General features: G+C 42.1%; 2 protein-coding genes across 3 annotated transcripts; both read left to right on the forward strand.

Moving 5' to 3' along the window:
• The first annotated feature begins 329 nt into the window (after window positions 1-329).
• cab39 (calcium binding protein 39) lies at window positions 330-12,810 on the forward strand. 2 transcript variants are annotated; one of them, XM_020095291.2, is made up of 9 exons: window positions 330-573; window positions 4,324-4,479; window positions 4,609-4,773; window positions 6,022-6,140; window positions 7,267-7,435; window positions 9,355-9,414; window positions 9,777-9,842; window positions 10,299-10,442; window positions 10,592-12,810. In XM_020095291.2, the coding sequence occupies exons 2-9, from the start codon at window positions 4,366-4,368 to the stop codon at window positions 10,778-10,780; spliced, it is 1,026 nt and encodes a 341-aa protein (XP_019950850.1). In that variant the 5' UTR covers window positions 330-573; window positions 4,324-4,365; the 3' UTR covers window positions 10,781-12,810. The 2 variants fall into 2 exon arrangements, with proteins under 2 accessions (XP_019950850.1, XP_069390987.1); XM_069534886.1 differs by lacking the exon at window positions 330-573 and adding an exon at window positions 2,830-3,089.
• A 1,007-nt stretch (window positions 12,811-13,817) lies between these two features.
• itm2ca (integral membrane protein 2Ca) lies at window positions 13,818-19,528 on the forward strand. Its single transcript, XM_020094871.2, has 6 exons — window positions 13,818-14,092; window positions 16,075-16,218; window positions 16,360-16,548; window positions 17,035-17,145; window positions 18,105-18,255; window positions 18,400-19,528. Exons 1-6 carry the CDS (start codon window positions 14,003-14,005, stop codon window positions 18,489-18,491), a joined length of 777 nt encoding a protein of 258 aa, XP_019950430.1. The 5' UTR covers window positions 13,818-14,002; the 3' UTR covers window positions 18,492-19,528.
• Window positions 19,529-21,278: the final 1,750 nt, after the last annotated feature.

Below are 21,278 nucleotides of genomic sequence, written 5' to 3' on the forward strand. Positions count from 1 at the left end.
ATTATTATTATTATTATTCAGTTTAAAAATAAACTAAACAGCCGCTTCTTCAGTCATTGTTACAATTAAAACCATATATATTTACAGAGATGTTGGAACTTGCAGTACTGTTTTTTGAAACAACCATGTTATATAAGATTTTAATCTGCATAAACATTCAACAACGACACACAAAGGTGCAAGTCTAATGTATTTTGTGCCCTCCACACACTGCACATTATAGAATACATGCTCACATTGTTATACCCAGTATCTCGCGCCCGCGGCGTGAACGCGCCCTCCTTCCACCACCTGCCATCCCCGCGCACTGGAACAGCGCTGTTGCCATGACGCCAGACGGCCGCAGGGGGCGGTAGACGCGGTTGCAGTCAGTGAACAGCGCTGCGCTGTTAGCGTTAGCGGTCGCACTCACAGAGAGAATTGGGAAACGGGGGCCGCACAATTAACTATAGTACAAACGAGGGGAGGCGACGAGCGAGGAAAACAAAGCGCTTCTTGTTCCAAGGAGCCCCTGACTTGCCTCCTGCTGTCTGGACAACTCTGGGGGAAACGAGCGAGAACGCCGTCTTCAAGGTACTCTGTTGTGTACATGATGCTACGTAGAAATGTGTGCACGCATGTAAGGTTTTCATTAGCCCCACCGAAAACGGCTGTGCTGAAGTTAGCCAGTTAGCTGCACTTGCTAACGCTAGCCTACAGGGCAGCCCCTCGGTGAACACGGAGGTTGTAGCCGAACTAGCTGGCGGTCTGCTAAAGTCAAGCGTGGGCTCACAGTGCAGGCTGGCGAGCAGCCGCTGCCAGGGCCCGGGCTAGCGTTGTGCTAAGACAGCTAGCTAGCGTTAGCTACAGCACGTCACCAAACGGACTGTCAGAGGCGCAGTGCCTGCTGTGTTAGCCGTGAGATATGGAGCTGCAGACGGGTTGTGAGCTCCAAGGCCCAGTGAGGCCTTCTGTCTGTCGTCCACACGCACACACACGCACACACACGCGTTGAGGACAGAAGCAGCAGCTCTGTTGTCAAGTGGACATCAGTGTTTCCGCTACGTTCATTTTGCAGCGGATTGCAGCAGACGCACATTACATGTCCGGAGTCCCTGCACCGTGTCCTCACTGCTCCTCTGACCTGCGCTCACTTTGCTCTTTGACACCATCACTAACCAGAAGTTACGAGGACCTGAGCAGGACGAGCTCTTTACTGTGTGTGTGTGTGTGTGTGTGTGTGTGTGTGTGTGTGTGTGTGTGTGTGATTCGCTGCAGAGTTTGTGACACACGTATTTAAACATATTGGTTGGCGATCTTGCGCGCACGCAGATCACCTGCCACACACAACACGAGCTGTAACGTGACGCGCACAGCCAGGACACCAGGGTTAAAGTGACAGGTGTCGTGCCAAGGTACTTATTCCCCCCCCACACACACAAACTGTGCCCCATGTGGAGGAGACCCACGTTGCTGACCTTAGATTTCACCTGAAAACATGTGGATTATTTCCTTTCGGGATCAATAAAGTATCTATCTATCTATCTATCTATTTACTTGATCGTTTTGCTCTTGTTCAGTCTGCGAGGTTTAGCAAAGTAAAACGTGTCTCATTATGTACGTGTTACCGGAATTATTCATTGCAATGAGTTGGGCAATCAGAGCAATCATCCTTTTCCTTGTAATAAAAACTCGTTAGCCAGTCATCATGACGCACGATCAAGATCACTGTCATCATTTTAACACTTTGTTATTTCTACCAGGCCAAAATGTGTTACCCATTCCATTATGCCCAATTTCAATCCTAATATCAGGTGTTTTATTTAGCAAATACTTCACATCACAGCTAATAACCTTGGTGAATACGAAGAAGTTTCTTCTTTCCTAACCAAAATTAACGCGTGACACACGTTCTATACTTAAGTCTAAAATATACATATAGATGGACTGATATGCCTATATTTACTGACCTGTGCAAGTCCTGCTCATATCCTGTACAATCGTGTATATACAATTTATTTCCTGAGTGTGGGCTCAATAAAGTTTATCCACAAAGTTTTCCACCTTCTCAGCACACGTGATTCCTTTCCCAGTCAGTAGTGCACATTAGGTTTGGTCACGGGTGAAGGTTGGCAGGCACGTTGGTACACCATCAGAAACCAGGCGTGGAGAGCACACAGATGGGCGGTGCTTCCTGTCAGCTTCGTGTTGACCAGCTGCCCACAGAGCGGTATTATAGTTCCGCGTTTTGTTTTCCTTGTTAAGTTATAATATCACATATAATAAGTGTTGCAGAGTAGCGACACATGTAAATACGTGAGCTAGATATATGGACTAGCATTAGCTAGCTGCTCGAAGTGATTGTTTGCTAGCTGTCAGATCATTGCAGACCATCTGCTGCTGTGTGGACTGAAGACGGGGAGTGTCTCTGTCTCCTGACACTGTTTTACTGGTTTCCTGGTGTATTCCCTTCTGTTGTAATCGTTCATATGTAAAGTCTGGTGTGTCTAACATGACTGTTTTTTCCCCCTGAAGACAGTTTTGCTGTTTGGACTTTGTTTTGGTCTGGAGAGCTGTGTTAGGTCAGTGTTTTTGACAAAGTCAGGGCCCCAGCACCTCTGACATGAGCTGTCCTGACATTACTCCAGCCCTGATTAGTAAAGAAGTCAATGTGAGTGAACAGTGACCAGCTGATTGTGAACCTGCCATATGTGTGACCTCCCTGTGTGCGTCACCGATACTGAAGGGGGTCATGAGCAGAGAGGCTCTCCTGCTGCCTGCTGGCTACATTAACCAGAATTAGCCTGTGCAAAAGAGGGATTTGGCCACCTGGCGATGTTTAGGTGTGTCTGTATTACTACACTTGTAAGTAAGCACAACTCAGGTGCTTGACTTTACTCTTCCATTCACGGGCCGGGTTAAAGTATTTCAGACCAGTCACTCTTGACACATCATGAATGGTGAAGTACTCCTCCCACTTGGGTGCTGCTTGGTTTTTATTCCTGGCCTCAGTGTTGCTTTCAAAATGTGGACTCTCTGCCAAGACCTGAGAGGAGAAGTGTAACTGCTGCAGGGTTGAGAGTTTAGAGAGGATCCTGACAGGACAACAGGTTGGTTTCATACTGTTAAACCAGTGACTCTCATTGTTTATTGTGAACCTCTAGGTGACTTGTGTTCATGTTTTGCGGCAAACCTAAAAAATCACACTGGAAATGAATTTCTTACAGTGCTGCATAGTTGATACAACTGTTTTTTTTTGTTGAAATGATCATGACAGTGGGATTAAGTTCTATTGATGTGTTGGTTCCAACATATTCTTTCTTATATGTTGAGAAAACTTGGCTTTTACCCCACAGTGTGTGTGAAAGGTGGTTGGGTGGGTCAGTGGATTGTGTAGATAAGGGTCCTTGTTGATTAACCCTGTTGTCACTTGTGTCTTGTTGTAACACTCCAGAAACCAATTTCTATGGTTGATTTCTATATAAATGTTTGTATGGAGAAGAGTTTACAATGTGTTCTATAATGTGTTGCCTTCGATATGTTAGTTGCTGTACAGGGACTGGGTCAAACAACGGTCTGAGGATATGTTGTTGTGAAAGAAGGTCAATGTTATAGAGGGGTAGCAGGATTAATCATTTACTAACAATAACCAGAAGTTTGTACCTCGGCCCAATGAAGCAATAGAGGTCAGATCTAGATATGACATTAATAAAAAATACAACTCTTTTTCTCTGCTCGGTTTGTACTGTTGAGACATTTGTATGTGGTGAAATGTTATTAGTTGGGTTTGTCTTAAATGCTTTTTTTTACAGTTTGGCATCAGGGCTTTGTGTTTTTTAAAAAATTTTTTTACAGCAAGTGTTAGTTTAGGTTTTCATCAGAGTGAAGCTATCTTTGCTCCAAGTGAACATACTAGAGCAGCAGTTGCATTTGCTCTGAAAGATGGACTTGAATTAGCAATAGCACTGGTGGTAAAGTATAACATTTTGTAGAAGACAATGTAGTTACATATTGCTTAATTGATTATTTGTCTCATGACATGAGAATTGAGTGACAAACAGTCGTACTTTGTTGAAGCTCCACATGTTGTTGTATCTGTAAGTGTTGATATTTTCAAGATCTATTCAGTCAGTTTTTGTCCAGACTTGCATGGACTGATTGTTATGTCTATGTGACTCCTAAATCATCTGAGTCACAGGGTTTACATGTATATTTGTCATCACCTTCCTCACTGAATCTGACTAGATCATCCACTTCAGTACTTCCTACAACCACTGGCGTGCGTGCAGTGTTGGACAGTAATATTAACAGGACTTTGATCCAGTTTTACATTTCCTTCTTCAGGTGGACAGTCCGCTGTCTGGCTGCTCGTGGTAACTCTCCACCATGCCTTTCCCTTTTGGCAAGTCCCACAAGTCGCCGGCGGACATTATCAAGAACCTTAAGGACCACATGGCGGTGCTCGAGAAGCCCGACATCTCTGACAAAAAGGCGGAGAAGGTACGGTCAACCTCACAATGTTATTTGATCTTAATTTTTTTTGTTGGATCTATCTTAAACTTGAAATCATGTGATATCTGCTTTCTAGTATGTTTGTGTTTTTGTTAACCTACATATGCATATATTCAGGTCACTGAGGAGGTGTCAAAGAGTCTGGTGGCCATGAAGGAGATCCTCTATGGGACGAATGAGAAAGAGCCCCAGACAGAAGCAGTGGCCCAGCTCGCCCAGGAGCTCTACAACAGTGGTTTACTTAGCACACTGGTGGCAGACCTGCGGCTCATCGACTTTGAGGTGAGACTTTAGGCGTTTTCAGACATGTAGTGCGGAGAATGTCCTCACTATGGGGTCCAGACATTGTCCAGAGTTTGCCCTTGCACATATAAACAACACAGCAGAAATTCTGGAGTCAGACTCGTTCACAACAACACAAAAATCTTCACAGCTCTCAGGTGACGGGTAGCGTCTGGGTAGAGCATGCAGGAGGCAGGACGTGGTGTAATTAATTCCTCTGCGGAGATCACTCTTTTTGTTTGCAACACATCAGCACTGGCCTCTGCCCATTTTACGAACAGTTCTTGAATCTCGTCTTTCCTAGCTGACATCTTTATCGGTTTCTTCTACATGTATGGCACCTCCTCTGTCCGCATGTTACAAATGTCATCAACACCCCCACTTGCTCGAGATGAATCTCCAGCTCTGTTGGACTTATTGGGACATTATCAGATTTTACTGGGTGTACAATGTGTCCTTTTTGTAGGAGTAGTAGAAAAAGGAGGAGAATCATTTTGAATGACAGAGTGATAGAGTGTGGAGCCACAGTGTCACAGATGTATTACTATGAGGGCATGCAGTGAAGTGTTTTTTATTTAATCTAAGGTATGTGAGAGAAAAGGATATATATTAGAAATGTTACGTGACGACAGTTGGACGTACGTGACGGACCTGACTATGTTGATATAAACTCATGTCTCCCTGCAATATGTCAGAGCAGTGCTGTGTGGTAACTGCTGCAGCAGACTTCCCTGACTCACCCTGTCACAGCATGACTCACTTTGTTTTGTGATCTCATCCTCCCTCCCAGTTTAAAAGAAAATGTGTGTGAAGAATTTCAAATCACATGAGTGCAATAGATATACAACATATATAAAAATATATAAAAACTGCACTTATTTCATCTCTGTGGAATTTGTCAATATGATTTTTGTTCAATTAGTTTATGAAGCTGAATGTCTGTCAGTATCCTGTCTCTTTCCTCCTCCTTTGCTGAAATAACTCAAATGAAAAACTAAAATTTTTCATTGCAACAGCAAAGAAATAAAAACTCTACAGATTACACATAAACATTTATCAGCTAGTTTCATCCACCTGTCCCTTCAAAATCCCCTCAGCTTTCACTTAGAGCTAAATCTTGACTTTCCACTCCTTCAGTTTGGAATTGTGCCGTGAAATCTTTATGTGTGTTAATGTTTTGTATTTTATGCATACAGTTTAGAATGGTATCCAGACTTTGATAATATCTGTTTGATCTGTTACCTCCAGAGTAAGAAAGATGTGGCTCAGATCTTCAACAACATCCTGAGGCGTCAGATAGGCACTCGGACGCCTACAGTCGAGTATCTCTGCACCCAGCAGAATATCCTGTTTATGTTGCTTAAAGGGTAAGCACGCACGCATGCACGCAGGAAGGCATGCACACACACACACACACACACACACACACACACACACACACACACACACACACACACACAAAGCCGTTTCCGGGTCATAACCTCCAGGTAAAATCTGGAGAATTGGCTATGGAGTTCACCTTTCACACATGCACAACACAGTGGGAGGTTCTCTGCTCAGACGGGTTCACAACAGCAACAAATCCTCAGGAGTATTCAGGCGAAAGGTGGAGCAAAAGGGTGCAGCAGACAGGAAGTGACGTATTATCTCTGTTGCGTAGATTAGTGATCATGTTTACAGCGCCCTGACAGCTTCATCAGCTCTTATCACCACAAACTCTCTTGACATCTTAATTGCTGTCTTTTATGAGTATGACACAGCTGTTTCACGAGGAGATATTTGCTTTCTTTTTTTTTTTGTGTCTGTTGCGTTATACAGACTTTATAGAAGGAGGCCAGGTGGATAAATTCTGTAGAAACTGCAGAGCCTCTCACTCTGACATTTGCGTTGACGCATGCACCTCCAGAGAAGATAAGGAGGAGCTGCGGAGTCCAGTGCATGTCTGAAAGCAGCTGTGCTGACGCAGACAGAGTTCTATGTCTATCACGTCAGCTTTACCCCTTTGAAACTATATTTATATTTGAATGTTTTACAAAAATATCCAATCCACTTTTAATAGAGAACAACTGTCGAAAAAGTGGTTTGTGTACAATACCTCTGGTTAAGACATTTGGCAGATGTTTTTTATTATGTGACACCTGCAACAAACAAACCTGTCATTGTGTTTTCTGTAAAGTCTTGTTTAAGATCAACCTGCAGCTCATTGATCCAAAACACATGAAGACATTTACATTGGTTTTTGGGCCAATTTTTCTTAAACAGGTCGAAAAATCAGTCAAAATGCAACAGCTTTTACATTTAATAAATAAATACAGACAAGCTATAGTTGGTGATTACCTGAGGAAGATGCCCGTGCCTACACAAGTGTTACCTTTCGAAGCCAACTGTTGACCCAGTGCATTGCATTCACCTCATTAACCTCTTGTGTCTGTGTACCAGCTTATGCTATCAACAGATCAACATACCTTTATCCCATGTTTCTGTTTGGCCCAGGTACGAGTCTCCAGAGATTGCCCTAAACTGCGGTATCATGTTGAGGGAGTGCATCAGACATGAACCGCTTGCTAAAATCACACTGGGGTCAGAGCAGTTCTACGACTTCTTCATATACGTGGAAATGTCCACGTTCGACATCGCCTCAGACGCATTTGCCACTTTTAAAGTAAGTTGCTCAGCTGTTTTAGCGAGGCTGATTTTGTTTTAGATGTCTTTTGAGATAGTTTACTCAATAAATGTTAAAGCCAGTCATTCCTTTGCAAAACAAACCAGCAGCAATATTTCAAATGTAACTTGCATATTGGAAGTTTGCAGCTGCTATGTTTTCTACACTTTCATGACATCTATCTTCAGAACTCCCATTTCCTACTTCTTGATACTTCATTGTCTGTCTGTCTATATATCTCATCTATGTAATTTAAAACACTGTGTCTAAGTTGACAGCTCAAACAGTGATGTGTTGGTTGCAGAAAGATGCTGCTGATGTTGTTATTAGAAAGACACGCTGTGACTTACACTTTGTGACTGTGGATTTGGAGCTGATGTGAAGGAAGGGGTGTGTGAGCATAGTTTTGTGTTATGATTTGCAGCCCTGAGTTAATCATTTGAGCTCTGCATGAATCTGCCTCTGATTTTCATAACAAAAGGTCACAGCTACAGCTGTAAAAACTATTAAAAATGGATCATGCGGTGTACTGGTTATACAACTAATATATTCATGTCATTTGGTCAAATAATATCAAGGTATTTTAAAAGTCAAACATCAGAATTTGGGCAGGTCGACTCGTGACAGTAAAAAAACAACACCCAACATGCTATTTAGACAGCTCTAAATATGTTTACATCTTGCATTAGAATGTCTGGACACGTGATTGGATGCTACTTCCATGCTCTATATGCAAATACACGCATACATCATTTCTGTTTGCAAAGACCACAGCTCTTCTTTTGGTCATAGGAGAAAAAACTGAAAATAAATATGTGGTGGTCGGTGTTCATATAGTGGTGAGCCTCCACAAATAGTTTGATGTATGGGAAACACTGAGGAGATTAAAAATATTAATGGTGGGTCAGAGGATGTCAGCCGATGAGACAGTGCTTCAATTTGACGCATTTGCCTTCACACAGCCAAGAGAACGCGACCACATGCACACACACTGCTGTCCACTTGCCATTGAGACAGATGTTAATACTCTGGCTGCAGCTATTGATTATTTTAGTAATTTAGTATTTTATTGCTTATTCCATTAATTATTCAGGTGAAAAAAATATTTTGCCTCATTAGTTACTCTGCAGACACCAATGAAATTAAGTTTTGTTGATAGAGACTTGCTAAACACCGGTAGAACAGGTAGAAGACAACCGTTTGACACTAGGCAAGTAAATCAGCATGCCTAACAAACACAAACTGTACATATCCACAAGGCCGGTATTGACTTACGCAGCAGAGTACAACACGACAGAGGATTTAGTGTCAAAAGACTGAGTTGTGGATGTTATCAACCATTTAACACAGACTGGACACAGACGTGTCTTTGAGAGAGAATGAGCGTGCAGTGCTGCAGCTTCAGACATGAAAACAAACAACAGTAATAAACAAAGTTAAAGACCTTACATGTTATGATGAAAAGTGTGAAACAACTCCAGATCATTATGAAACAAATTGGACTGAGGCCACCACAGTTTCAATAATTAACATGAGACACTAACACAATTTTAAGCGCACCACAACAGTGAGGCTGCTCACAGCGGGTCCTCAATGTGAAACATGGACCACTGTACAGTACATATTTCTATGAATAAAACAAAACTTCAATGCAAAAAGATTTTTAGTAATTATTGAGTAACTTGAGTAGTTGTGTCAGCCCTTCTTAGTCACAGTCTTCTTGTTTATTTCAAAAGCTAATTCGCAGAAACACTTATTTCACTGTGAACAAGCATTCAGGGGCTTTCATTGACTAAAATAGCAATCCATTTCTAAAGATGATGCCTGCGAGGTTTGAGCAAGTCGTTGGTATGTTGTCTAAGAAATAAGACATTTGAGATCTTTTTTTATCTCTAACAGTCTGTACTGTCTGTTTCCAGGACCTCCTCACAAGACACAAGCTACTGAGTGCAGAGTTCCTGGAGAAACATTATGACAGAGTAAGTCTGCACTGAACTGAAAGCTTCTATTTAATGTGAGATCAAAGACAGAACTGTCTTTTTGGGAAAATCAGTTGCACAACAAATGCTGTTTATCACAGCAAAAATACATGAATCAATCATTCTTAACACTTTAAAATGTTGACAAGACTGTTGTTTAAAGCTCATTTTTTTATTTTATGTAAATCACTGTTTGAGATAATTGTTTCCCCAAAACATTTTAACCAATAATTTCTAAAATAAAAACTGAATTGAATTTCTGTGCCATTGAGTTGATACAAGACACTGATTCAATTCAAACCACTATTTGGTGCATGTAGATGACAATCTCCTGCTCCCCCGTCTTCTCTCTCTGTGTCTAGTTCTTTAGTGAATATGAGAAGTTACTCCACTCAGAAAACTACGTGACTAAAAGGCAGTCCCTCAAGGTAAGGATCGTGACTCATGCCAGTAAACAGGTCTCATGTCGTAGTGCCGTTCTGCTCACAGCTAATTAAAGATGAAGTTTTGTCAGTGTTGAGTTTCTCTAGTTTCATGTTCTTGTTATGAGCGCCATCTAGTGGTGGACCTTTAAATGTTTAACATGTCTTTTAAACCCCCTAAATGATCGAGTGTTTTCTTCACTTTCCTTGTGATTTTTATTTAACATTTACTGCATTGTTTCAACTTAGTGTGGATATTATTTGTTATTAGTTTAAAGGGTTTTGTAGCTCTGAAGCCACAATCTATTTTCTGGATTCCCCACAGCCATCAATTATTACCCAAGATTGAAATATCCCTCAACTTACTAGTTATGTCTAATTTAAATGTATATTCTGTGATGTTTAAGTTTGGATGACAATAAATGAATAATAATTGATTTCTCTTACTTTGAAACTATCTAGTTACTCGGGGAGCTGCTTCTCGACCGGCACAATTTCACCATAATGACGAAATACATCAGCAAGCCAGAGAATCTCAAACTAATGATGAATCTGCTTCGGTACAAAAGCCGCAACATCCAGTTTGAGGCATTTCATGTTTTTAAGGTAAGAACAAAGCGTGGTTTTAAGGTGTATGTCTGTGACTCATCTTCAAAGGGCTCAGAGGAAAACTGGTCTTGGAAAAAAACACTTTCAGAGTCAGTCAATCATTGTCTTCATATATTTATATCTTCATCCGCTTCCTCCTCTAACAGGTGTTTGTGGCCAACCCCAACAAGACACAGCCCATCCTGGACATCCTGCTGAAGAACCAGACCAAACTCATCGAGTTTCTCAGCAAGTTCCAGAACGACAGAACAGAGGACGAACAGTTCAATGATGAAAAGACTTACTTGGTCAAACAGATCAGGGACCTCAAGAGGCCTGCTCCCCAGGAGGCCTGAGGAGAGCGCAGAGGTGGCTGGGGGAGGAGCCACCAGGACTACGTCTGGAAAAACACCCAGACAACGTCTGCTTAACGGAACCGTCAGCAGCTGCTCAACTGGTTTCTGAACAAAAACTGAGGAAACAAGTTAATACCCAACAAAATGCAAACGTATCCATATCAACTCATCAGCTCCTCTGCTCGCCAGAGAGCATTTGTGTATTTTTTTCAGTCTTTTTCCTTCAAAAGAATTTAGAGAAAATAATAGATGCTGCTGCTTTCTTGCACATTGAGACATATAAAGTATATTAAAACAGTTCATCAAACTTAGTGAGAGAAAATGTCCGTGCATTTAAATTAAAACAGATTTCCTGGTAGACACACACACAGAGGGAAAGAAATAGAAGTTTACACGCACATATATGCATTAAATGCATATACACACACACACACAAACACACACACACACTGCAAGAATATCAGCTGAAAACCTTGAGATGGAAATGGTACGAGCAAGTTGAACATTGGTGTGTTTTGGTGCATGCCTTGAAATGTGACAGATCCCTGGCTGTACCCGGCGTCGGCTCTGTGACGGCCTGCCCAGTTTGACTCCCACGTTCAGTGCCACAGACTCGGAAATGCACACGCATCACGGCAACCGCCACAGTTTGCATCTATGCCTTCATCCAATAAAGCGACAGTGGTTCATTTTACCGTATTTTTGTGGGGACAAGCTCTCAGATGCCATCACCCAGAACCATTCTCCTCCTGTGTGCTTTGTCCCGACACAGCACTTGAAGCACACGAGGAAAGGAGGGAGGGATGAAAGGTTTGGCAAAACCCGAGAGTTGGGTCTCTTTATTGTTTTCCGGGACATGGTGAGTATGTACATATGCCTTTTTTTTGCTTTGTAGATTTTGTTTAACCTTGACATATGAATATATATATTATATATATATTACCTTAAACATCGTGTTTTTGGTTAATTGTAATCAAATTACTTTCTAAACCATAATAGAAACAACAAACAAGTGACATTGTTTTTGCATTTCATCTTACTGCTGAAATGGTTGCTGGTGGGTTTCTTTGTACATAACTTTAAGGGCCAGCTCACATTTAGCTAACCTATAGGATATTAACAATTTGTACAGCGGAGGAATGTCATGGTATTAGCTCTGGATCTGTTAATCCTTGTTTTATTTTACACTTTTGAGTGTCTCTCCGACTGCTGCAGGGGAGGGAGCGAGCAGTGCAGGGGGGGAGGGAGGGGTTTAAGCATTAACTGAAAAATAAAAGCCTGTGTGTTTGTGCACTTTGTGAGGAGCTGAGCGATCAACATCACCTAACTGGAATTGTGGACTGGGTTCCCCTTGCTTCCCCTCGCTTCCCCTCCTCAATTTCATTAGCTTTCCACCCCCCCCCCCGCTCTTTCTCACCACTCGGCTGGTGGCCTGGGAGCATCGTGTGGCCCCAGAGTGAGTGCGCTTCAAGGGTGAGATCTTCTGGAAATTAGCAACTTGGCACATTCTTCTTTTTTTTTTTTCTCCCTTCTCCTCATGTTTGAGCTGTTTCTCTTCGGAGGGTTTATAATTCCAGTACAATAATGAATGTAAAGCATTGTGGGTAGCAGAGTACTTTGGGCATGTTGGATTGTCCTCATGGTGCTGAGCAAAACTGGTAAAACCACAGATTTGTTCATCTGCAGTGAACGACATGGTCAATGTAACCTTTCATATTTATACATCCGATTAGGAGAATACAAACCATCTGCAGGCAGACAACAGCTCCACCCAGATAGCCCACAGATGCACATTGAACATGCATGTTCCTCCACTGGCTGTGCATGATGCTGTACTAAAGACGTTGTACTGGAATTGTTTTTTTTTTCCAAATATTTAGCAACATTGAAATGACAAATTAAACTTGCGGCTACATGGCTGTATGCTGACTTTGACTGGAGTTTCAGCATAGAGTGTGTGGGTGTTTTCAGAAGTGTCAAAGGCCTGGGCCCTACAATCAAAATAAAGAAAAAAAACATTTGGAATAAAATACAAACGTGGTGGTTTTCTTCCTGTATGCAGAAATCACATCTTTCAAATGGTAATATCTGGCTATGTGTATCAGCTTGGTGTATGGTGGGGGTGTTATTGAGTAGCATTTAAAAAATAAATAAAACGATAAAAGTTAAAGGGATGGTTCACCCCAGAATGTAAATTCACTCTTATCTACTCACCACTGTGCCAATGGAGGGATGGGTGAAGTGTTTGAGTCTATGAGTCTTAGGGGTAAACAGCATGGCAGCCAAATCCAATACAATTGAAGTAAATGGTGAAAACTTCTTCAGATGTATAAAAACAACAGGAAACAAAATCCTCAATACTGCTCCTGTGGTGTCATCCAAGTGCCCGTCACCCCGACTGAAATTCTACACGAAATGGCACAATTTACATGTGTTAGCCTAAATGTCCTGGAGGATAACAGCGGACATTTAGGCTAAAAACATGTTGTAAAATGACCTCTGTACGAGATCATTTAAAGAATATGAACTGAGGGGAACAGGCAGATGTAAGACAAATAAATAAATCAAAACAGGCTTTTTAAAGGGGTAAACATACATGACTAAATATGACAATAAAAATGTGTAGCTCACTTTTTATGTTTAAAAAAAAAATCAAGATGATAAACAATAATTTGATGGAATTAATTGTGGGACCTAATAGGGTTGCTGGTTGAATTCTTCTGCGTATGAAGTGTTGCTACAAGCTAATGCTTCAGCCTTTTAGGTCCATACATTTGTTTTCTGTCTTGTTTTTCTCTTTTATATATCTTTTATAAACTTATTGCTTTGTTTTTATCACAAATCCTTTGTGAAAAAGAAAAGTTTTTGTGGAGTCTAGTGTAAACTAGAGTCCTGTATGTTCCATAATAGATTCCTGTTTATCAGGCTGCCATGTTTTTTATGGTTATCGATCACGTTTAGAATATTTGTTTCAGTGGACTTCATCCCCTCACTGGTCCTTTAAGGGTAGATTGAAAAAAAGAAAGTCACTTCCGGTGGATAAAGAGAAAAACAGACAGAGGAGCAGCTCCGCTTTAGAGGAGGAGACAGAAGGAGGCCCGACGAGGAGGTGAGGGGACGAGTTTCAGAGAAGTGTCCGGATACAGAGAACATAGAGGAGGAGGGAAGACACCTGCACAGACACACACAGACAGACACAGACAGACACACACAGTCAAAGCCATGGTGAAGATCAGCTTCCAGTCTGTCTCGGGACAGAAAGTGGAGAAGGACGATGGCGACAAGACCGAAATCCTCATCCCTCATCCGATGGTAAGTGAACGCATCCTCTCACGCACCGTGCTCGTCATGATGTGACAGTTATGCAATGTGATGCGGGGCTGCACCTGCACGCACGAGGGGCACGAGCATCTGTGTTTTCACTGCATCCATCGGGACAACACAACACGTCTCTGCTGTGACGCCTCTCCTCCACTGCGTCACTCGTGCAAGTGTATCCCAGTGTGCAACATGCACAGCAGCAATGCAACAACACAAAGGCTTTGTGTTGTGTCATGCTTTATAAGTGACATGGCTGCTAACGGGCTTTAGATGAACAGCTCCCCAGCTCCATTCTAAAAAAAAATACTGAGAGGTAGCTGCAGGAAATGCACAAGCTCCAGCTGACAAAATGGCAGATGGGGTTTTGTGGCTCGGAGCACATGCAGGATTGTTTTTTGTTTTTTTTACAGCTCTGAATCCAGCAGAGCAGTGGAGTCCTTAACTTTGCTGTCCCTGTTTGGCCTCAGCCCTCATCATGTACATGCCCTGAAGATGCTGCTGCACCCTAATGCAACGTGTGTGTTTGTGTAGTGAATGCTGAAAAAGTGGTAATGCTACAGTGACTGTGTTTGTGACTTTGAGGTCTGTTTGTCTAAAATGCACTGAGCAGCACAGACAGGCTACATGGCTGTATGCTGACTTGACTGGAGCTTCGTCAGAGTGTGTGGGTGTGGGGTGTGTGGGCCCTACAATCGAAATAAGGATAAGAAAACATTTGGAATAAAATGTAAATGTGGTTGTTTTCTTCCTGTATGCAGAAATCACATCTTTCAAATGCTAATACCTGAGAATAGATTGTTTTATTTCCAGGACTGGTATCCCAGTACATAGCAGTAACACAATCAAAAGAACACGAACAATGCATTTAACAGGGGTCGCAGTATTTTGCGCATTTTCAAAAAGAATAAGTTGTCATTATGCAGATTGGTTATTTGTAAAGAAGAATATACCAGCCTAATGTTTTTTTCTCTACATGCCTGATTCACAAAGATGCTGCACCATAATGAGACAGGACATTAGCCGTGTGTGTTTGTGTGAATAAAGTGAATGTTGCAAATGTCCAAAATGCACGGCAGAGGATAGGGGCAGGCCTCATGGTGTGGCACGCACTCAGCTGGTGTGAAAGAGCCTCTATCAGTCTCAGTGGGGAGGGAGAACACAAAGAACCGAGTCTCACAGAACTGTGTGTGTGTTCTCACAGTTGTCGCCTTGTGCCTAACGTGCCCTCTGTTCTCCGAATGCCTCCAGAACACACTGAGCCTGAAGCATGTAAGTCTGCAAATACCGAAATATGCTGCAAACACTGTTAAACAAAAGAGAACGCAGCTTTCAAGCTTTTTGTGTCATTTCTTTCTACAAACAGGATTGTCGTCATTTTACTTTGAAGTTCCTCTTAAGAGTAATTTCCTATTCATTGTCTCCCAGCAGACTGACATGAGTAAATCACGTTATTAATTGAACTCAAACAGAACAGATATATTATCAGTGCACTCTCAGGGACACTTGAGTCTTTCCTTCTATCAAGATGTCCTTTGTGAAAAAGGCCTGTTAATATTTTTCCCTTCAATAGCTCATGCTAAGTACAGAAACCTGCCACAAGCTCCTGACTTCCTTCTTGATCATTATAGTTACATAGTAGCTACTATCCATGTGTAGTGCCCGTGCCACTCTGCCAACACCAGTTTGGCGCGTGGCTCCAGCAGATGGGCCGCTAGACTGGAGGCGTCGGGGGAAGATTACTCATCATCGTCTCAGTCAAGTTTTCATTATCAAGCGCTCCGTGGGCCGGGATCAGTGCTACTCTTTCCTGCTTGAAATGAGACATTGCTATTTATGCAAGCTTCTATTTTAACAGACAGTCAATTCAGGTCATTTTCAGCCGCTCGTCACAGTGAAGATTAGGGATTGAAGCTGCCTCGAAATCCTTTTTTGTGTCCTTTTTAATTGGTTTGTGCGTGTGTGTGTTTTTCCAGGATGAAGAAGAGCTGGTCCTGCCGCTGCGTCCCAAGAAGTCTCTCCTTAACGGCCTGTGCTGCCTGACGTTCGGCCTGGTTGTGTTCATGGCCGGTCTGGTCCTTGCCTCAATTTATGTCTATCGCTACTACTTTATACCTCATGTAAGACTTTGTTTGTCTCATACTGCAATTCAATTATGTTCTTAATTGTTATGTTCTTGCTTCAGACTTGTTCCCAAATGTTCCAGCTGGTGTGTTGTTTCTAACTGCTAGTTTGTGTGTGTGTGTGTGTGTGTGATCCAGATCCCTGAGGAGAACCTGTTCCACTGCCGGGTGCTGTATGAAGACTCAGTGTACGCCCCGCTGCGTGGGCGTCAGGAGCTGGAGGAAAATGTCGGCATCTACTTGGCCGACAACTATGAGAAGATCACTGTGCCCGTGCCTCACTTTGGAGGCAGTGACCCTGCTGACATAATCCACGACTTCCACAGAGTGAGGACACACACCCACACCCACACACACACCCACACACCCACCCACACACACACACACACACACACACCCACACACCCACACACACACATTTGATATATCCAATTTGAACTGGGAGGAGTACAGTACAATATGAAAAGAACAATTGAATAAAACATGTCTGCAGCCATAAAGACTCTTTGAGACTCTACTTCTTCCCTTAGTTTGGATGAATGGCTAGAGGAAAAGTCATTAGATCACTAGAGTCAATAGGATTCATCCTCATCTTAATGGCAATCGAGTAAATATTTCAGTCCAGAACTGAATGGTTTGCACTTTGCAGGCCATCTAACTGACCTCTAACTGTCCTCAATGACCCACAGCTAGCATGGCTAATATTATTAAAATTCCACAGATGCAGCAGATAACACAGGAATTCAAACATTAGTGAAAATGTTCAGCTTTTTTCTTTTCTTTAGAGTTTTAATGAATTGCCTTATTTTCTAGGGACTGACCGCCTACCATGACATTGCTCTGGACAAGTGCTATGTAATTGAGCTCAACACCACCATCGTGATGCCTCCACGCAACCTTTGGGAGCTTCTCATTAATGTCAAGGTAACAACTGCAATGTTATTGTCTTAATGAGCACCATGTTTTCTTGAATTTGAATGAGAAGTCGCCATTGCTGCCAGCATGAATGTCAAAAACGTACAGACACAAAACAAACCCACACAAAAATGAAAAAAAAAGCATAAGTGAAGATCTCGTCACTGCATTTGCTCAGTGATCTTTACAAATAGTTGGTGCTGGAGTCTTTGTGACATATTAGGGTTGTCCCAATTCAGGGGTTGCATCCTTCAGAGGCTGCATTTGGACATATAGCGCAACAGCAACATGACTAGGCTGTCTTATTGCTAAGGCTTCTTCAAATGCAGCCAGTGTCTTACCATTCCTGAGCAACAAGTGGTCCCAGTGGGTGGATCCCTCCTGGGCAAACCTGTCCTAGGATTCAGCATGTGCTGGTGAATAGAAAATCCTTGGACTCCTCCAAATGATGCGGCCCCTTAACTGGGTCACAGCTAGTGACTATTGCAGAGCTAGTTCCTGAGCTAATGGCTAATGTGCTAGCAAGCCTGGAAGAGGATAATTCTAGTTAGTCCCACTAAGTCACACAAATATACCATTGATTCCAGTCTCTAAACTTTGTAAACCACATATCTATTGGGAAGCGGTTTGTAGTCCAGCAGAGGGGATTCAATAAAAGTGGACTAAAAAGCTACTGTAAAATATCTTTTCCCTTTCTGGACTCTCTGGTCCTCTATTCCCTCAAATGTCAGCACTGCTGTTGCTCAGTGGTGCAAAGTCCTGCCTCAAGTTTCAAATTTACATTAACTTAAATCCCAAGAACCAATTCACTGATCACTGCAATATCCCTCTCCTGCAGGATGATGCTGGTTTCAGTGCTGGTGTGATCAGACTGTAAACACCCAGTGATTTTTCGACCATGCAGCCCTTAAGCATTGGAAGATAATACCTCAGCTAGCTTGTTATGATGATGATGCTATCTCTTACAGAAGGGAACATACTTGCCTCAGACCTACATCATCCATGAGGACATGGTGGTGACTGGCAAAGTGCATAACATGCGTCAGCTGGGACCTTTCATTTACCGCCTGTGCAACGGGAAGGACACATACCGCCTGAACCGTCGTGTCACGCGCAGACGTAAGTTGAAGCTAATGGAGTATTAGAAGTATTTAGAAAATAAGCATTGTTTTGTTAAAGTGTTGTGATCATATCTGAAGCTCAGCATGCACAAAAGTGAGATTGCTGATGCGCTTCCTGTGTCTCACCCTGTTTCCCTCACAGGCATCAACAAGCGCGAGGCGAAGGATTGCCACCACATCCGTCACTTTGAGAATACATTTGTGGTGGAGACTGTTATCTGCGATGAAGCGTAAACACAACGGTTTATCCATGTCATACCCCCCCCACCCACCTAAAGGCACATCTCCAGTCACTACCGCAGCCACTGTAGCACTCTCCCGTGGATCAGATCATGTCTGAGTTGCACTTTACTCGTATTTCCTTCTTACTTTCTTTTGTATTTCTTATTTAAAGATTTTTCTTTTGATTTCACAGCCTATCATGTTGTTTTTTTTAATTTCACATAGGTAATATTTACCCTGAAGTGTGATGCAATACTTAATTGATGGTTCTATCACAGGATTTTCCATGTAGCAAAGTCCTTAAGCCAATCATGACTCATGATTTCAAGATCTCTCCTCTTGCTCCTCTGGGATTTCTATGATGGTTACTGTCGTGGGGGGAGGTGACTGTTTTTTTGTTTTGCTCCAGCTCTGGAGGTTAATTTGTGTCTTAGTTGCGCTAACATCTACACAAAGCATGTATCCATGCTTTCCTGAGCAAACATTTTCCATAGATTTGAATCTTTTCTTTCCTGTTCTCAGTCATGTAAACATGAAACTGCTGATGACTAGTTGCTTGCTTGCATCTTAATTCTCATGCCTGTTGCTTCCTTTCTTTCTTTTTTCTCTTCTTCCTTCAAAGCATCAGTAGTAGTAGAGTTGCACTGGGCATTAGGCTGAATTCACTTTTATAATCTATCACTGAATCTATCACTGAATTTGAATTGAAACTGCTAAAGACCATTATTTATCTTTTGCTCTCATTTATCATTAGCTTTTCACTGATTGTGCTTTTTGTTTTGCACTTCAAAAGCTCCTTATCATTGCAGTAGTGAATAATTTTACTACTAATGTCTTTGTTTTTCCTTGCATGTGTTAATCTATTAGAGAAAAACTGTTAAAATGTTTTGTAAACCAACGTTTAAAGCCTTAGACCAGAGTCAGAGACTGGACTAAAGTCAACGCTACTGAAAGGGAGCTTATAATATATGTTAGTTAAACAAAACCAACTCTGATCTGTATATTTTGTCTGTTAAGGAAATATGTCTGTGAATAAAGTAGTGAAAAGATGTAGTATCCATTAATGCTTTATTTGATCCAGGACCCCAAAACTTTTTAGGAGAATAGTTCCAGAATGAGAGCGAGACAGAGAAAAAACCACAGGTGGGAGAGAGAAATAAAAAGGGGGGCAGAGCTACTGCTACAGTTATATTATAGATGATGGCACCTGGCAGTGTTTAAGCTCTGCTGCATTTCGTATTTGTGGTGGCAGTCACAGTTGCAGCCACTGGTGCTATCGCAGGGACAGTCTGACCCACACTCGCATTCCAAAGGCAAACTAATACAGAAAATCCACAGCCACCAAGGAGTTCTTATTTGTTTGGGCTTCTTCTTTTTAGACCTTCCCTTTGAAAAGATGTTCCAGGGAAAGCAACATTTGGAACAACGCTCCTTTTCTTGCAAAGAATTCAAATTTGATATCTGGTATGTGATTGGTTCATTTTCCAACTTGGAAGACATCATCAACTTGTCCTCTTCCAATGCGTGTGTTGTTTTCATGGAAGTTATACTGCAGCTCTCCTTAAAGGCCTGACATCCACTATCTCCCAGCACTGAGGGAGACATCTCACTCACACACACAATGTGGGGATCCATTTTAATATTCTCTATAGCTTTTGTATGGGCAAGGAACTGCCCTCTTACTATTCTCCGAAGTGAATTGAAGTGAAGTCCTCCATTGATGCCTTGCAAATTTTTGCATGTTCCTTTTGATCAAAGTATGCTGTATGATGATACAACTATGTCCTTTGATCTTTTCGTAATTTGAGTACACAGGCGAAAAAAGAAATGGTTATGGTTGAGTTGATAAATTGGACTAAATATCTCAGGTATTTGCTATTTTATTAGGTATTTTGCTAATTATTAGAGAGGAAACAAGGTACGCTGACCTGGTAGCTGAGTGCTAGAGGAAGGGGTGGAAAGCTCCCTCTCATGAGTGAAGCAGTCTGTGCACTTGTGCATCACAATTCCAGTCTGAGACTCACACTCATCCTCTCCATGCATTGACTGCTTGTTTTGCGGAAAGCCTTCGCTGCTGTGGAAGTAACCTTGATGCCAGGTGGCCATGGACTTAAACTGCTGTTCATCGCCAAGGGCCCTGATGATCAGTTGACAGCTTGGTTTTTATGAGATGCTCAGGGGAACATGTCAATGGTTGTAAGGCTTAACGGTCTATTTGTTGGTCAAAGTCCTGTTCAGATGCATGTTTGGTCCCATATTGAAAAAAAACACTTGTTTTATAATGAAAGTAAATATTCACTCACATACTGTATATAATTAAATAATATCCAGATCAAAATCCAAGGATAAGCACTACAGTCTGTTGACAGCACTAAAATACTAAATTGACCACTAAGTCACAGATGTACAGATAGTCACAGATAGCCAGCTGGCCCCAGGTAACCATGTATTGATCAACACTGCTCAGTAGAGAGCGGTCAGTCTCTCATAAGCAGCCAAATGTGCCATTGTTTTAGATCAGTCTTCAAGGCAGGCAGTTCTTTCTCTTGTGTCTCACCACCAGTATCAATTTTAGCTGCTGTTCCCTTTTGACCTTGAACAATGGGTAACATATTTATCCCTGTAGTAAGTGAGACCCTGACTGTGATGCTGCTACATGATAATGATCAAATCAGCAGTTAAGGCTGTTTTCAACCTTTTTTAGAGGAACCCCTACATCCTTATCACATTCATCCATCTATTATCTATATCACCATTAATCCTTTAGAGGGGGGAGCTGAAGCCAATCCCAGCTGACAT

This window comes from Paralichthys olivaceus, chromosome 11, assembly GCF_024713975.1.
Source record: "Paralichthys olivaceus isolate ysfri-2021 chromosome 11, ASM2471397v2, whole genome shotgun sequence".
Taxonomy (NCBI): domain Eukaryota; kingdom Metazoa; phylum Chordata; class Actinopteri; order Pleuronectiformes; family Paralichthyidae; genus Paralichthys; species Paralichthys olivaceus.

Bases quoted from the DNA above. Each gene is read 5' to 3' on its own strand.
- cab39 (XM_020095291.2), top strand. From the start codon at position 4,366: ATGCCTTTCCCTTTTGGCAAGTCCCACAAGTCGCCGGCGGACATTATC. The intron at 7,436-9,354 runs GTAAGTTGCTCA...GTCTGTTTCCAG, and splicing joins ACGCATTTGCCACTTTTAAA to GACCTCCTCACAAGACACAA. The intron at 9,415-9,776 runs GTAAGTCTGCAC...CTCTGTGTCTAG, and splicing joins TGGAGAAACATTATGACAGA to TTCTTTAGTGAATATGAGAA.
- itm2ca (XM_020094871.2), top strand. From the start codon at position 14,003: ATGGTGAAGATCAGCTTCCAGTCTGTCTCGGGACAGAAAGTGGAGAAG. The intron at 16,549-17,034 runs GTGAGGACACAC...CTTATTTTCTAG, and splicing joins TAATCCACGACTTCCACAGA to GGACTGACCGCCTACCATGA. The intron at 18,256-18,399 runs GTAAGTTGAAGC...TTTCCCTCACAG, and splicing joins CCGTCGTGTCACGCGCAGAC to GCATCAACAAGCGCGAGGCG.